Source organism: Planococcus citri, chromosome 3 (assembly GCF_950023065.1).
Source record: "Planococcus citri chromosome 3, ihPlaCitr1.1, whole genome shotgun sequence".
Classification (NCBI taxonomy): Eukaryota; Metazoa; Arthropoda; class Insecta; order Hemiptera; family Pseudococcidae; genus Planococcus; species Planococcus citri.
The window spans coordinates 38757128-38775443 of record NC_088679.1 but is presented as its reverse complement, the minus strand read 5'-3'; the positions used below and the strand labels follow the sequence as shown (position 1 = coordinate 38775443).

At 33.5% G+C, this 18316-nt stretch overlaps 1 protein-coding gene across 2 annotated transcripts in view; it reads right to left on the bottom strand.

The window, feature by feature from the left end:
* The window catches only part of LOC135841663 (homeobox protein caupolican-like), an 83107-nt gene that overhangs the window by 49294 nt on the left and 15497 nt on the right, over positions 1 to 18316 (bottom strand). The window contains exons 1-2 of one of the 2 annotated variants that reach the window (XM_065358759.1): positions 14224 to 14776; positions 4796 to 5125 (exon numbers count right to left, since the gene is read on the bottom strand). In XM_065358759.1, coding sequence (XP_065214831.1) covers positions 4796 to 5125; positions 14224 to 14274 — 381 coding nt within the window. In that variant the 5' untranslated portion in view covers positions 14275 to 14776. Of the gene's footprint in view, positions 1 to 4795; positions 5126 to 14223; positions 14777 to 18316 lie in introns of those variants that run through there. The other variant, XM_065358758.1, reaches the window with a different exon arrangement.

The following is an 18316-nucleotide window of genomic DNA, read 5'->3' as shown; positions in this document are numbered from 1 at the left end:
AGACCTGAATCTAAGAGGTCTCAGCTCCGGGCATGCCTTTCCATTTGCGCATAATTCATATTTCTAAACTCGTCCGCATAATATTTAACCATATATCACTTCTTTACGCGCTACACAATATTTCAACTTTAAATTCATCGCGATCGTCGGATTTCGTCGTGAAATATAACGATCGCGTATAGGTTTAGGATGTATCCCATATATACACTTACTCATCTCTCATCTCTGCTGAGGTGAGTCTAAGTTTATGCTTATTCGTTGACACGAACTTGAAAATTTTCTTACTTTTTTTTTCGGATTGTTTGAAAATTCTGCTCTCGAAAGATGCTTCTATAATACATACGATATGTGTAGATATGTATTGTTCTTTTTACTATACAATACGAGAAGCGAGCTTCGCGATATAGAGAATGACTTTTTTTGCGTTCTCAATGTATGATAGCTTGTATTCGCGATGAATTATCTGATTTCTATTATCTGATTCGTTCAGATTGCTATGAGCGTAATTTTCCTGTTTCATGAAGCTGTTTCGTGACTTAATGCAACAATTTATTTAAAGATGTCTTTATAGTATGTGATACCTACCACCTTCTTGTGTTCAATTCAATAGGTATCATAGTATTCACATTCTACAATATTGTATACAGTTTCACGACAGTGCATCGTATATAATGTAAGCTATAAATAGCTCACGTAGGTAGGTAGGTATTCCAAATAATACCTAGTAAAATTTAACAACAAATGTACCTACACGTGTATCAGGGTAAATATCATCTCGTCTTTAAATTCACATCATCAATATATAGTCGTTTCGTACAACTCATATCTATCACGCTATACGAAACATTAACGTAGTGTTTTCTCACTCTCTCCCTTTCGCCTGTATAGTTATTTCTCTCCCAACACTACGGCGCATATACCTACACGTAACCATGTCGAACTTAAAATCTGATACGCCTTTACAAAAGCTCCGAATCCCAATTCGTGTTTACTCGGCACTAATGGAGAAAACGGTTAGTAACCTGTAGACTAACACGAATAGCCGAATTCAACGCATAAGGAAAAACAAACTGCCAGGTGAATCGTAATTATGCCCCCATCTCGAGCTGAAAATAGTCGAGTTATTTTTCTCGTCCGATTTTTAACACGTACGTGAGTAAAAATTGAAAAAATAGATGCAAAGATGACAATTTAGAATTAGTTGGGGAAATACATCGGTAGTGCACAATTATCTACTCGTATCATCAGTTACATTGTGATTTACGAATTGATATCGAATATTGTGTTAAATTGGAAACATTACCTATGTGTACCTACATAGGTAGTCCTTCAAAACTCTCATTATCGACGAGATCAATCTGCCTCCTTTCAATGAAAACGAGAGGAAAGAGGAGAGAAGGGCACATTGTAATATAGATGAGAAAAATTGAAAATAATTTGAGGGAAAATGTGAAGAAGTAAATCATTTAAAGGCCGATGAAAGTGAATCTTAATAAGCTTCTGGTAATATTTGATTAATTACCTACTGAAAATTTGGTAACTTTTGGTAAATTGCATGGGTATCTAATTATTTAAATTTCAATAAATTGCTGCCAAAATTTCATACTTAAATGTCTTTCAAACATTTTTTCAGACCTTTGAAAACTTGAAAAAAAAAACAGAATTCCTCTGAATGACATTTCACTATCAAGTCAGAAACGAAAAACATACCTATTCATGAGAGCTCTCCATTTTTCAGGCTCTTTAAAAAATTAGATCATTTGAAGATATGATAAAAAAAATTATTTTTAGGCAATAATTTGTAAGGGAGGCGGGAGAGGATTCGAATAGATGCTAGTTTGCACTGACTTTGCAGCCATAAAATATTCTAGAATGGTCCATTTTCGTGTTATGTAGGTATCTATTCATTTATACAAAAAAATCAGACTTTTTATGATTTTTGTGAGTTTATTTTTAAAAAGACATTTTTTTCAATTTTCCAGAAAGATAGGGTAAGGTGCCCTAATGCCGACCACTACTCTAATTCCGACCACCTGCCGATTTCATTCAAATTATGCCGGAACTTTTTCGGAAAAAATGTTTTTCTATTCCTTTTTCACAGACAAAACGAATCACACATTGCGTTTTATGACTTCGGTGATTTATGTGATTCTAACTATGTGAGGAATCTTTTGAGAATAAAAAAAGACGAGGAATTCAATGAAATAAGAATTTTTGAAATTTGACGAAGCTAAGTTGAAAAAGTTCTCCAAAAAATATTTTTTTGAAAAGTGCTCTAATGTCGACCACCTCATGTTTCTCCTAAATTACCAACAAATCTGAATCACATTACCTATGCCTACCTATTAGGGCGGATCTGAAAAATTTACGCAATCTTTGATTTTGCTAAAAATTGAAATATAATGTTGAAGATTTGGAGTTGAAATGGCCCCCAAAAATTTTCAGTTTTCACCTGGCCCTGCTGTGGAACGGTGGTCTCTCAAAGTAGGGTCATTTTGAAAAAAAAAAAAAAAAAACATGGAATGCTCTCGAAAAATCAGTATGTTTATATAGCTATTGCTTAAATGAATGATAAAGTTATGAAAAGTATTTTAATTACTCACAAATAAATTGATTTTGTACTTATTTTTACACATTTATTTTCCAATTTCGGGGGTGGTCGGAATTAGCACCCAAAAATTTGAAATTCAATTTGAGTTGTTGAGGAAAAACTTTCGTAAAAACTTTAGAAATTGATCGATGTCAATAAGCTTTTGGCACGTGTTGGGGGAAGGATCAAGGTGTATTTTAAGCCATTTCCAGGATTTCTATCTCAAACCGTGTTCGTTTGGCAGCCAAAAGAAAAAATGTGGTCGACATTAGAGCACCTTACCCTTATTAACTGAAATCGAATTTTGGTTAGGTGGGTTGGGTTTGGGTATTCAAGAATAAATAAGTAAAGTTCGTGAAAATACCATGATGAAAGGATTCGGACCCATTATGTTTTCCCTGATTTTTCTGTGCTCTCATCGTGAGAAATTTCGGTTAATTTTCCCTTTCAAATTTTGTGAAATTTGAACTCAACTGACCTTCGAGTTAGTAATAATCAATTTTATGCAGGCTAAGATTTTAATTAATAAAAAAATATATTTATTTTAATTTTTAAATACTTACTAAAAATTATTTTAATAAAAAGGTTATAGGTAGTATGAAATAATTATTTCTTTTTTATTAAAGTTTTTTTGAATTTTCATCAGAATTGTGGACAGATGGTCAACTTTTAACTACAAAGTAAGAAATTAAAAAACGATTTTAGATGATTTTTGACCACTGCATGTGAAAGGAAAAGTGCCACAATAAGTACAATGAAAATAAAAAAATTTAAAAAACGATTTTTTTTACATTGGCTCAAATCCTCCCAGTAACTTATTCGAACGCTCACCTTCCTCTGTGAGGTTAGGATAAGAAAAAAAAAGTTTTGGAAAATTCATTATTATGGTCAAAATTAGGATAAAAATGGGAAACAGCAATCATTTTTCGACTTGAAAAGTTCAAAAGTTACCATAGTCGAGGATATAATTAGTTATACACCTACCATAAAACCTTATAGTTTTTTCATGAAATCTTTAGTTTAAGATTAATTCTCCCAAAAAATTAAATAAAAACAATTACTAACTATCCCCCTTCAAAAAATACTCGACTTTCTCGAAATTTCACTTTTTTTCAAACACCTGTTTTTATTTAGCGAAATTGAATCGACGTTAACACTGCTAGTGCATGTTTAAAAAAGACGTGACTGCAGCAGGGGTTTGAGCAAGAGAGACTCGTGTAACATATTAACACAGCGATAATGAAATTACAATGAAATAATTGGTTTTACACGCGTAAATACGAATACCCATATTATTAAAAGCGATGTTTCGATTTCGACGAATTAGCTCGCGATCAAAATAATACCTACGACTACAACGTACACACGTAGTATTACGTATCTGCAAGTACAAATTTATTACAACGGTGAACATCATTTTCTTCTCGAATATTTATCTTTCAACACGCGACGAAAGAATTTCCTCGAATAATATTCTAATTTCCAAGTACCCTAAATGAAATGTACCGTGGTAACATATTGGAAAATTTCGCAGTAATTTGGGAAAAAAATACTCGGATGACGAATAATGGGATAGCACATCGATGAGCCCGTTATTCTCTCTGCATAAACTTTCAAGCTCGCTGTTGTATGTACCATAACTGACCGTCGCAATCGTTTAATTAGCGGCGTCACCGAACCCATCGTTTATAAGCCCCTTTTACGCGTCCATTAATAATAAATGACTTTATAGTTAGCCATTTTGTCAATTTCATTAGCGATGCAAATTATCGCTCGGCATAATCCCCCCTAATTCGTTTGTCATCGGGTTACCAGCATTGGCAGGGATGAGGGATGGTGTAGGTATACTATGTACGATGGTACATGCAGGAGCAGGAGCAGGAGTTGCAGATACTTGTACCACCAGTGGTGCGGGTTGCGCACTACGCGCATATCCAACAATATCGACATCAACGTATAGAGTGCAGAAACCGAAGAGGTGTTTATCAATCCGTCGCATCGATGGTCTAAGTAAGTATATAGCTATGTACACTATGGTGTAGTATAATATGTAGATATGTATTATAGGTAAACCTACAATAATATACCCAGCATATATCGAAGTCAACGACAAGCGATGAATCTGCACTCTGCAGCTCGCATGTGAGCTGCTGGGATGCGGTTACTAGTATGAAAAAAAAAATTATGACCAAGCTGAGTACTCACCAATGTTGAATAAAACGGCGAGCTGTCTATACTGGGGTATGGATTTTGGTCTGTAGAGGGATAAGGCGTTCCGTAAACGCCAGCAGTTGTGGTCAGTCTTGGGTAGGTTGAAAGGGCAGCTAGTCTGGCCGAGTCGTATTGACAAGAACATACTGGCTGACCTGTTACGGGATCGCTGACTAGAGGTCTTCCATTTTCACAGCATCCGCTGCCGCTTCCGCTGTTATTGCTGCCGTAGCAAGGGGATACTTCGCCACCGGTGCTGCCGGTGGTGCTGCCAGGGCCTCCGGCCCCGGCAGGAGGTGAGAGTCCTTCACTAGATACCAGAACCTGTCGAGGGAAAAAAAACGTGGTGTTTTAAGAACTGATAATATGTCGTATAAGAAAATTACCCACACATTGCAAAAATGATTTATATATAACTACACATACAAAGTAAACAAATTTTTTTACTCGAGCATCGTTTCGATGTACTTACTATAATAAATTGACCGCTAATTCATTAAAAACGCGATAATTTTATTTACCGCCGTAACTAATTAATTGTATTTAGCAAACGGATCGTTATCGATAACTATGTTAATTATTTACTTTGTTTTTAATTAATATCCAAAAATTACACTTTTATTCCGGAACGAATTTCTCATACTTTTGTTGATTACATTCATTCGTTTAGCGCTGCTTTTTTATTCATATTTGGAAACGGGAGGAAAGAAAAGGTATGGCATTTGGATTTGGTACTAGGTAGATGTACCTACCTACCTTTACCTAACTTTAATTTGCGATGCAATTTTATTCATGCAAGCAAACGCAATCAGTGGTAACCGTTACATCTTATCAAATGAATTGTGAAAGATTTGAAGTAGAGAAAACATTTTCATGTAGGTCGTAGGTAAATAGGTACCTAGGTGATTAAAATGAATATGGAGAGGGTAATCAAATTCAAAAATAGTAACCTCAAAAAAAAAAACTTATTCGAACCTTTCAAAAGCCAAGATTTTGAAAAATTCCAATTTTTCAGAATGGGAAATTGAGTTTAATTAGATAGGCAGATATCACGTATACTTATTGGGCAGGGTTGGAAAATTTTGCCTCCACGATCCCTTTCCCATCAAATCCCATAATTCTTTTAATTTAATATTTATTTTCGTTACACGTGCTCTCATTTTTTCATGTACCTAGGTACCTAATTAGGTAAGTATCTATGCTCTTGAAACAGATTTTTGAATTTTAATTAATACTTAGATATTCCAACTTAATTTTCACAATCAAACTTCAACTAAGTACTTATTTAAATTTGGTGATCTTATAAAATTTAATTCACGATCACTAATTACCCTAATCAGATATTTTGATTTATACTTTTCCAACTTTTAATGTGATTTATTAGTAAGTAAAATTAAATGTTTGTTTTTCTGATCAGTTTAGAAATTTTGAGAATTTTATTTGTTGAAATGGTCTCTCTTTATTCCACAACCCTGGGAATCTTCCCCTGGCTCAGTGATGTAACTAGGTATAAAGGTTGAAAACCTTAAAATCGACACTTGGGTAATTATTTTCAAAATACCACAAATCACCAAAATTACTTTTTTTTTTTTTTTTTTGAAATACAGCTTTTTCTAACACACGCTATCACGACTGAGATCTTTAATAGAGCTGTACATAGAATCCATTTTATTTATGATCCCAGGAGACCGTTTTTATCGATTTTAAGCATGTCTGGCTTTCAAAAAAATGTGTTTAAATCCCTTTGTCCCAAAACAAAGAAGGTCTAAGTCAAAACCGTTTCAAAAAATATTTCTCTTCAGTATTTTAGCTTAGTTTGGAGGTAGATTTAAGTACAATTCAAAGGTCACACATAGATAATTTTTTAGGGGGTGGAAGGGAATGAAAATCGTAAACAGAAGTTCAATTAAAACTCATTGAAAGGAAATCAAAATGTTTATGGGATACCCAGAACTAATTAGACAGGGGAAAACAAAGAGTTTTCACTTTTTTGGCCTTGAAAACCCTTCTCTCACTCTTCCTTCTCCCTTCTCATTGAATTCGGAAGCTGGAATTTTTGTGTTTCATCTTACATGACACTGAACTTCTTGGCTCTTTTAGGGACAAAATGTAATCCTCCCAGAGTTCCTGCATGCTCCTCGGAAAAAATCACAAATCCGAATTATTTTCCATTCAAAATTCCTGATGATCTCAGATCCAGTCTCTTTGAAAAAAAATCGAATTCTGACGACTCAGAAATTTTTTCAGTTTCATTGGAATTAAAAATTATTTTTTTCAATTAAATTCCTTCGAAAGTTTTTTTTTGTTGTTGTTATTTTCAAGGTTTTCAATTAGTACACTTTTACCCTATCAAAATAAATTTTTAGAAATTGCATCTGTGGATCCAGAAAAAAAACGTATATATTAGATTAATTTTTTCAATGCAGGATCCATCTTGAAATTACTAGTAGATCCGTGATCAGGATCCATTTTTGCCCATTAAAAATTTTTTGAGGGAATACGTTGAAATGAAAATAAAATCTATCCATCATTAGCTGAGTAAGTATTTTTCTTAATCTAAGGATACTATTTCTTTCATGTTGTTAATAAATCAACGACGTTTCATGGAACATCACGATCGACATGCCAAGAGCCAATTCTCGCGTAGGCAGGTGAATGTATATAGAAAGCAAAGTGATTTTCATCTGATTACATGATGGTCGATCATTCCCCTATAAGCATTTGACAAAGCTACCATACTTATATCTTCGATACCTCGGTAAAGCTTGATATCTACGATTAAATCTATTCTATTAATTTACGAACCAACCCACCGATACAAAAACTTCACCCTCGAGTACAAACAAATAATTATTCTCCCATCTGCACACCTCGCTTCATATATACGAAGTACCTAACCTAACCGCAACCAAAAAACAAACCACATTAACACCAGCAGCATCAGCTCACTATCAGTGGAAAAAAAAAGGTCATTAAAATTCGCAGTAAAAAAATGCCGAATACACCTAAGTAATTTTTTCTCACAACTGTGTGCGTGTATGTGATGAAGAAGGGGTTGCCCTCGACGACGATGCTATTTCATCCCTCAACATATATTCGAATAATTTAAATCTGCAGTCGAGCAACGTGTTAAACTCTTCTTTTTCTACTTTCTCTTCACCCATTAATGCGTACAGAGTACACACTGCTCATCTTTTTCCATCTGCCATTTCGTCGTCGTCTTTCACAATCCCTTTTATACAGTGACGATGAAAGCATTCGGTCGGTACTAATGATTCCCCTAAGTATACGAACCCATGGCATAAGTGTCACTACGCCTTTAACGCGCAACATTATCGCTAAAAGCGTGTGCCGCTATTTATGACGAACCGCGTCTATTATATTCTGGTGCGGCGCATTTACACGTATACATAGGGTTCCACCTTTGGTTGGCGCTGGCGGCTCAGCTTGGCTCGACGCTATACTATGTACACACTACACACATAACCCTATACTGATTCAATGAAAAATTACAGGCGCCAATTATCAAATACTTCACCTGTCATATCGTCCAAGATAACGCGCTTTTCACTATTAATTATCATTAATTACCTTTATGGCGTTTAATTGGAGGCGAATTTTTATAATTTTTTCCTTTTTTACCTGAGCGGTATCGGTATCGGTGGCGGTGTTTTTTTTTGGCGACCGTGTGCACGATTACGATAAAATTAAAATTGGCTTCTTTTATTGTTTTCGCGCGGTAATATTTGTGGTATTTCGTTTGTAGTGTTTCGCAAATTGTTTACGCATGATTGTGCTCGAAAATCACAAGACAGGGATGTTTTTCAAGAGACAAAGTCGTAATACGAATGAACTATCGGATCGACCTTTCCTTGAAATTGAGTATTTATAATTTCCCGGTACGCAATAATCATCCGTATAATGTGTTTATTACGGAATAACTTTGTTTCTTTAAGTTGAAAATATGTTTTGTGATCATCACTGATCAATGATCACTCTAAACCCTTGAATAAAAAGTGGGCAAAATTTTGATGGTACTGAGAACTGACCTGAAAAAAATGCCTATATTATCGTTATAATAGACTATGCATTGAGATGTCCCGTATTTCCAATAAAGTTGAGTTCGAACAACCCCCCTCCCCCCTCCTAACAATGTTCTGTAGTTTTACCCTCAAAACACATTCAAGTTGTGCATCAATCCGATTAACTACAGTTTTCTCACTGAGCATCTGTGTTACATCGACTTTTTGAATCAATTTCCTTTTTTTCTATTTTCTGAATTTTTGTATCGAATGTGAAACTTTTGCATACTCTGTCTTCCTGATTAAAAGTTCACGGTTCATTCCAGGAACATCCTACCAAATTATATAATTAGCTCGAAATGTGTATTTTTTTGCATACCTACCTATCATAAAAAACAGAAATGCAAATCATAATAAAATCGAGGTAATGTTTCAAAAATGTTTATTTCGTACAAAAACATCGTCTGGAAGAACTAAGTAAGCCTCAGCAATTGTAACTCATCTTTCTACATTTACCTCCTCTAATAAAATCTCAAGAATCATTAGCGAACGTACATAAAAATTGATCTATTTCGAATCTTCATATGCGGGCTCTGAAATTATATACTTCTTTCTAACTTTCAACCATTAATATCAAACTTTATTAAAAACTAAATTCGTTTGTTACCTCTCCCCTTTACTCTTTGATCGAATCTCCATGAAATAAAAAAAATCATTTTAATGAAATAGTGGAGAAACATCCTTCATAACATCAACTAGGCAATTTTATTAACATTTTAAATCCTCGTAAAACCATCATCGTATACCGAAACAAAACCAAGGGCGTTTTCCACTGCTTTCCCATCCCTAAACACGATTAAGATGGTTAGGTATGATTTTAATAAGGAAACAGTTGACAAAAATAACAGAATGAAGACGATAATATTTCAACAGACTGAAAATTACTTATTCGAAAACTTTAAGTGGTGCTTTTTTTCGTTGTCAACGAGTTACAAACGTTGGAATTTCCATTCTCGATCAATAAGTTGATAAAACAAAGGGAGAAATAGCACCGTCAAATAGAATAACCCGAATTACTTGCCATCTAAACTAGTCATTTGGTATACTTGAACAAATAAAATTCCTGGGCTGGGAAAATATCTGCAGTGATAACTACATTTATGTACTTAGGTATATCTACTTATTGAGGTAAAATTCTTCAAAAGAGGAAATGACTTTGCTCGACTCGAACTTACTTAAATAAATTCATGAGATATTAGTTTTTGATATTTTTTTGTGGAATTATTGAGCAACATAATGATTGTACCGTTCATTTAAACAATTTAAAATTTTTCTGTCAAACTATTTTGAAAACAAAAAATGAAAGAAATATACCTACAATGGCAACTGGTTTTTTCAAGGACCTTTGGCAGGTGACATTTTTGTAGGTAGGTATAATAAGCATCTGGTTATCCTGTTTTATCCTTTTTTTTTTTTTTTTTTTTTTTTGTATAGATAAATTTATTGGTTCATTTCTTAATAGAGTAGATGCAATTTTCAAATTAAGTATCCCCATTACGAGTAACAACTTCAATTTCTCTTATCTATTTTTACGTCGTATCTACACATTTATTCTCTCCATTCTGCTTTGCAGAATTAATTTCTATTCCATGGTACAAGAAATAATATACATAAATTGAACTAATTGTCACACGATAGCCCCAGCCCATCACATTAGTCTAGGGTTATTTATATAAGGGCCATCCTTGAACATATTTCCATGGTTCAAAATTATATTCAACTAAATTGAAGAAACACTTGACAGTCATAAATAAAACGAGAAAATAAAACTATGCATTTTGGCCTATGAAATTCATTTTATTTAAAAATACTAAGTATCCCAAAAATTTTCATCTTTTTCATGATTTGGCTTCAATTCTCTACCTATACCTATACTCGTTTCTTTCTGAAATATTCCAACGAAAACCTTAGAAATTCAGGATAAATATAGAGTAAGTATCCTATGGTAGTATCGCCTTTAAACAATTGGCTGTTATTTAGGCAAATCCGCACCACCATGATGACTCATGTCCTGAGCTATTCTCAACCTCTCTTTTCAAGTTTCAAAACCCAATTCGTGAGTATATCAAACAGACACGTGTAGTGTAAACATTGTTACAAAAATAACCAACATTTTAATCCAATTTCTTTTGTAAGATTGCGCAAAAAACTGACACTTTCGATGTATCTATGCGAAGGCACGATGACGTGTAAAAAACCTCTTTATAAAGACGAGACAAAAAAAACGGAGAAAAAAAAGAGCAGAAAACCCAATCCTGGCCGCCATATGATTTCTGTCCGTCTTTTACAACCTTTGAATGGAATTCCTCGCAAAAAAATCTTCGTAAGCATCCATGAATTTTGGATGAAAAAAGCAGTATAAATAATACCCTTCATAAATCATCTTCACTCCTTTCTATTCTAACCTCTTCTACCTACTATTCGCACGGCGGGAACGAAGCTTGCTGGAAAATCTGCTCTCCTACCTACTCTTTTACAGGTACGAGTACCAAAGATATCTAGTTGATGTGTACTTCATCATGTCGTGTCGTCAAAAAGCACTCGAATATTTATAGCTAATTCGTCGATATTGTAAAAGGTAAAAAGGTAGGTTAATTGGATTGTTTGCCAGATAAATATAATTATCTGTTTGAAAAATCGCCACGAAAAAATTCACCAATCGTTAATCGTGATAACCATACGTATCACGTATCAAAAGTTCAAACAGTTTGATGTAATCGCCTGTTGAGAGTGGAATAATAATTCGGCCTCGGCGCCAATCTATGAGGTATTGGCTAATATTATCGTATTTATTAGCAGAATTTGCAGTTACCTACAAAAAATCACGTCGATGACAACAAGATTCAAGATGCAAGAAGAATATTATAACACTGCTGCGTTGAAAATGATGTGACATCGACAAATTCCCTGTTTTTATAAATGATCATTGACCATATGATGCATTAAACGTATCATTCCAAGTGTTTATAATGTTACCCCATCTGTAGTTAACTGTGTAAGTAGAACGCAGTGATTTTGAACCCATTTTTAGCCCCTTTTTAACAATGAATAAAATTAACTACGGTTTCAATTTCACGCGTATTCGTGAACTGTGAAGGGGATGATGATCGAAGGGAAAATTTTCAAATTAACCGACAAGCTGGCTTATTAAGATTTAAGAACTGACAGGTAAATAAGGAAGAATGTTTGGTAAACATTTCAACGTGTTTACACTTGTTATAGCGAGATACTTAGTTATTTTGTTAATAAAGCAGGAGTGAAACGTTCGAATGAAATATTGGTTTTATTTTTTACACGCGCGGTTTAATAATAATATACAATAGACACCTTACACACTTTGTACGCCTTTAATATCGTCGCACAAGAGGTGTACTGGTTTGTATTTATAGACGATGCTTCAATGAAACATTTTTAGAATTTTTTTCAACATTTGTGAATTTTATTGGCGATTTGCTTATATTCTCATTTTAAAATTAAAATTAAGTTTAAGTAGATATACATAAACATATAGGTATTAGGGAATGAATCGAATCATCTTCAAGTTTTCAACTAAGTACCTATAATTTTTTTCTGATTTTAAACTTGGGTGTATACTTACCTACCTATAGGTCTTGTATACCTACTTACTTAAGTTAGGTATACCAAAAAAGACGTTTACTGAAAATTCAATTGTATTCTTAAAATTTATAAGAACCAACCATCATTGGTATAGAACAACTTAGGCGTCAAATAGCAAGACAATTTGCCATTGGTAAAGAATTTAGCTACACACAACCATTCCCCAATAAAAATAAAAAAAACTTGGCATTATCCCATACAGGCAAAAATGTAAAGAATTTCTACATGGGTTCCCTTTATAGGATAGGATTTTGAATAATTATACATCTCTTCAAACAGAGATCATTAGATTTATATTTTTATACCCAGGTATACCTACTCAGTCATAAGTATATAAAAATTTTCTCTATCCTACAGAAATTCAATATGAATTTTACATTATTTGATCATAATTTCAACCATTTTTACGATAGATACCTACAATGGTAATTTACTATCTGCATGTAATAAATGCATTGACATATAAGTACAAACTCGTGCAATAAAAACGATTCTTTCTTTTTCATCTGCATCAGAGAGAAAACAAAAAATACGGATGCATTTTTTTGCATAAATTATCCGGCGTGTTTGCGTATAAAATCGTCTGTTTTATTACTCGATTGATTTTGCAATCAGTACCTCATAATTACAACATGTGCTGCAAGGAGTTTATTTTGTACCCACCTCCCAGGTGCTGTGAGCATCTAGGTACCACTGGAGGTGGACTCCAGAGATGACTAGAGTTGTTTTGAACCCCTGCTCATCTTCCTCTTTCTCCAAATTCTCAATAAAAAAATAAGCTTCACTATAAAAAAAAATTCTTACAAATTCTTAGAATCCTTTTTGTCGAAGGCATTCAGTACTTAACCATGTTTGTAGATTGCCACAAAAATGAAATAAACTTTAATTATGTCCATTTTTTATATTCATCATAAATTGTCTTTACCTTACCTTACCTAACCTAACCTAACCTACTCTGCCTCATCAATTTTTATACCTATACCCAGCATATAGTTCAAGTTTTTCAATTGATATTGGATTAACTTTCAAAACCAAAGGTTCCAAGCATAGATAGGTGTAGAAATAAAACTCTCCTCATTTAGGTAAGTGTTTACCTATTACAAATCTTTTTGACAACTGATCGCGAAAGAAGCACAATAAATTTTCAAACATCAGGCAAGGAACACTCAAAGTTCAATTGGACTATTTTAAAACCAAATTGAATCATTTAAGAATGGTTATCAACTGCTTAATATATTAGAAATAAGTAGATACTAAGGTACATTCATTTCCATACTGCCTAAAACATAAGTTGATAACTTTGAATCCAAAATAGCAACTGCTGAGGCTGATAAGTATCTCTAGTTGTATAAATAAAGCCCCAACATCGAAATTTTCAAAAATTATGGAAATATGTAGTGAAAATAAGAAGCAGAACACAATATGATACGTTTTCCATTTTATTGAATACCTTTTGGCAACAAATTGGTGCACAAAAAATCGATAAGATGAATTTAACAACCAGTGAGGGCCCTATCAAAGCACTTTCAGCATTGAAAATCATCAGGCAAGACTTCTAGTCAGTTGCTACTTACTGATCTGGATATTATCACTTATTTTTTGTAATACTTAGGTAGGTACAATGAAAACCTAGGTACAGGTAGGTAATCACAGGCATCCACTCAATGGATGAAAAAATGAACCAGGATTTTAAATTATTTATCATCAGGCACATTGACTCACTTGAGAACTTGGAGTAGTATAGGCACATCCGAATTGAGGGTAAGTTGACATTACTGGATAAAACAACGTTTTGACGGCTGCTAATTACCGATTATCGGCCATAATCTGGCCGAGCAGGACACGTTATCAACTCGATGATGCATACATAACACGAATTTATGATTAATATATTGGTAACTTCGAAAAAATATTTAAACTTGTAACAAGAAAAAAAAATTGATAACAAAAAAAACTACCCCTCGAAAAAAATTTGAAAAACGATTAAGTAAAATATACAAAAAACCAAAAAATTGAAAAAAAAACACCCTGTCACTGGAGAGTAATCTAATAAACGGCAAAATGGTGAAAACAATCCGTTAGGTAAGTATTATTACTGGCGTATTACGATTACGAGAATTTGATGAGCACCTTGTTAACACGGCATTTTGGAGGGGTAGAGGTTACCGAAATAATCGCGAAAACGGATAAGAATAATGCAATGTAAACATGAGATAAGAAATTCCGAACAACAGTTCAGCGCGTACTCGGATCGACTAAACTAAGCGTATAATATCGAGCGCTCTAGCGTCTAAACAGCGAACAATTACGGCCCCCACTAGCGCTAGGTGGAGCATGCGGAGAGCAACTGCCAATGCTGTCTTGTTAGCGCCTTATTGATACCGGCATTCTTTTATAAAGTGTTTCCGCCTTCTAACTTTTTTCCACGCCTTTTCAATCCTTCGTCCGAGTAGCCAAACCGGCATTCTATGTTAAAGGCTAGTCAACCAGTCACACCTGAACGGCGAGCATTTTCTCAAGTCTCACGTTACAGAGTTTTGGTATTTATTACGTCCTACGCTTTAATTACGATTATCGCCATTTTGATTTTTTTTTGTTTTTGCCTTCATTGCGATCTTCTTGAAACGAGCATCTTGGAGGTTTTTTTCTTATTCTATTAATACCTACCTATATGCTGATAATTCCTCAACCTTTGGATATGCATGGAAAATTTTAACGAGTTTGAAATTCGCACCCATTGATGGCCATTGGCTGTTGAAATTTTCATCCAGTGGTGCTCGAACGTGTTTTGTTCAACTATCATCGAAATCATTACGCAGCGATTCTTTTAAAATCGCCGTCTGTACTAATTGAACATCGTATTCGTTCAAATGACCATCTTTTATTATGAATTTCCTATACCTTTTAATCTAAAAATTTCTCTCTTTCCTATAAGTATATTAATAGTATAGGAATATAAATTTTAGGTACCTACATAAAAGTCTTAATGCTATCTAGTTTTTCGGCTCATTTACTGAATCTTTTGCTCTTCATTTCATAAATGATAAAATACATTTTTGTCATTAGGTAACTATTAAAGATATCTTCCCATTTTATTATTTTTTGATTTCGTATACTTTTTTATGACACTGTCTTCAATCAGTTTTTATTTGACTCGAATTAGGTAAGTATAGAGAAAAAATATCCAAGACTGGAGTTATTTAGTAGCCTATACAGATCAGATGATTACATCCAGCAAAATGGAATTGATTTGATTTTTCAATTTTTTTTCTCTGCATTCAGATACTTACCTTATCAATACATTTTATGTCAAAATAATGGTTTAAAATTTTCATAGTTTTTATGTAAAATTGATATCTTCAAATTAAAAACAGAAGCTGATCATTATTTTGACATTTCAACCTCATCGCTAAAATATCAAAGCATGAAACAAGTTTTCTAGAAATTTATTTTCAACCAGTTATAAATTATTAACTTATAAGTATAGGTACCTATTTGGCTGCGAATCAAACATGGAATAATTTTGAATGTTCCTCAAAAAGTTCAGAAATTCCTTAACTACTTTGTTTTATCTGCAACTGCATTTGGATTTGAAGTTGAGAATTACGAGTAGGTAAGTACATATTTTAGTCAATGAAAGATGCTGAAATCATCTTCCTCTTCGTATTACCAACAAAAAGAAAACTGCAGAATAGCATCTAAGTATTTGTTTATGTTTTTCTCTACTCAGTCATAATAGGTACTCCAAGGACACAAAGCAGAAGCAGTTGATGTACTTACCCATCAACTTAATACCTAAGTCAAATTAGAGTTTTCAAAATTTATTACAATTTGAAAAAAAAATAAGTACATACCTACCTATATAATTTTTGAAATTCAGCATCTTGATGGTGCTTTATGAAAACCTTGTTTTTTTTTTAGATAGGTAACTATAGGTGAATATGGGTAGGTATGAATACGAACTTGCAAAAAATTTGTAAAACAGTCATTTTTCAAGTGCTCAAACATTTTCTCCAATTATTTAGTTACTCCCTACAATCTATACAATGTATCTACAATTTTTTCCAGATTTCACATTAATCAAAATTCAAAAATGAGAAAGCAATGGCGAAAAATCACTTTCAATGAATTATAATCAAGTCTCAAGTCACAGAATACATTTTGTCTTTTGGATAAGTGGGCTTACAGAGAGGTGTACTTCTTTGTCAGTTTTTATACAAATTTTTGTATTTTTTTGAAAAATGAAAAAAAAATTGAAAAAATTGATCATAATACAGACGTAAATTTCATGTTAAAAGCAAAGGATTTTTTTTGCTAACAAGGTGACAATTTGTATTTGAGTATACCTACCTATAAGCAGTGGCGTAGCCAGAGCATATCTGGAGGGGGGTTGGTTGCTGGAGAAAGGTCCAATTTTTTACATGACGAGAGAAAAAACAATTAGCCCGAGCATAGCGAGGGCAAAACCTTTTGAAAAGTATGATTTTGATATGTAAAAGAACAATGTTTTTTTCATAGGAGGAGATTCATTATTTATGCTTCAGAATTTCAGATTTTGAACGATTTTTTTTTTAGAAATTTCAGGTCTGAAAAAGAAAAGCAAAAAGCCCCAAACAAAGTGAAGGCAAAAGCTCTCGAAATATCGTGTTTTGAGATGTAAAAACCCTTTTTTTTTAATGTGAGCAGTTTATTTTTGGATTTACATGCACATTTTTTTGAGTTTGAATACCTCGTAATAAATTATGATGTTTTTTACATACAAGAAGTCAATTTCTGAATTTTGTAATTTCATTCGACATTTTCAAGAGTTAGGTAGCTCTGCCTTGAACAGGTGCGGAAATTTAGAAATAGAAAAACTGCATATACTGAGCTAGAGCAAAGTGAGAGAAAAATATTTCAAAAATGTGCCATCAAGTTTCAAAAAAGTCGGTCTTCAAATTTTAGCAGCAATCCTGCGCTCATGGGAGGTCTCGACCCCCCCAACCCCCCTGGCTACGCTTCTGCCTATAAGCATTCCAAGCGAAAAAAAAAAAAACTTTATCCTTTGAGCGCAAGGTAATTTGAAAATGCATATTTTGTTTCGGAGGAGGACATGGTGGGGCACGAGCATGCCCCTGGATCAGTCTGTTACAGATATTAAATATTTCAAATGAACGAATGATTCAAATTCCGAATATTTGCAAACCAATGTCAGCCATGAGCTAAAAATTATGTATCTACCTGTTTGCAAACCAAGTCCTTTTATCTTCGAAAAGTTCTTGAGACTGTGAAACGTGATTCCGAAATACCTATAAATACCTCTCCTTAATACATCCTAAATTTTGAAGACTTTTTTTGAAGAGGAAAAATGTAGAATATAGTTTCAAACGTTGCTTGTAAATTTTAGAGGGGGGCAATAAACACTCCAGCAGAATTTGTGACAAAAAAAGGCCATCGATCATCTAACGTAATTTTGGGAATTTTTCCACTATTCTTTGAATTGACTTTTAAGAAGATATTGTATAGGCATGACAAGTGAGTAGGTATTCTTACTTCTATACCTACTCACAACACTAAATTTTTTGTTGCGCCACTCCACTAATTTAATACTTACTTAACTGATAGATCATTCATCAAACATAAGCTCGCGAATGTAAAAATGTATTACCATGAATTCCAACGACCCGACCAAAAAGCATTTATTTTGGGATATCTAACTGAAAAGACTCATTAAATCCCCGAAAGGTAGAAGACGAAAGGAGAAGCAATCGCAAATTCATCCATTGTGAAGTGTAAGTAAGTAAGTAAGTAAGTAGTTATACCTAGGTATACCTGC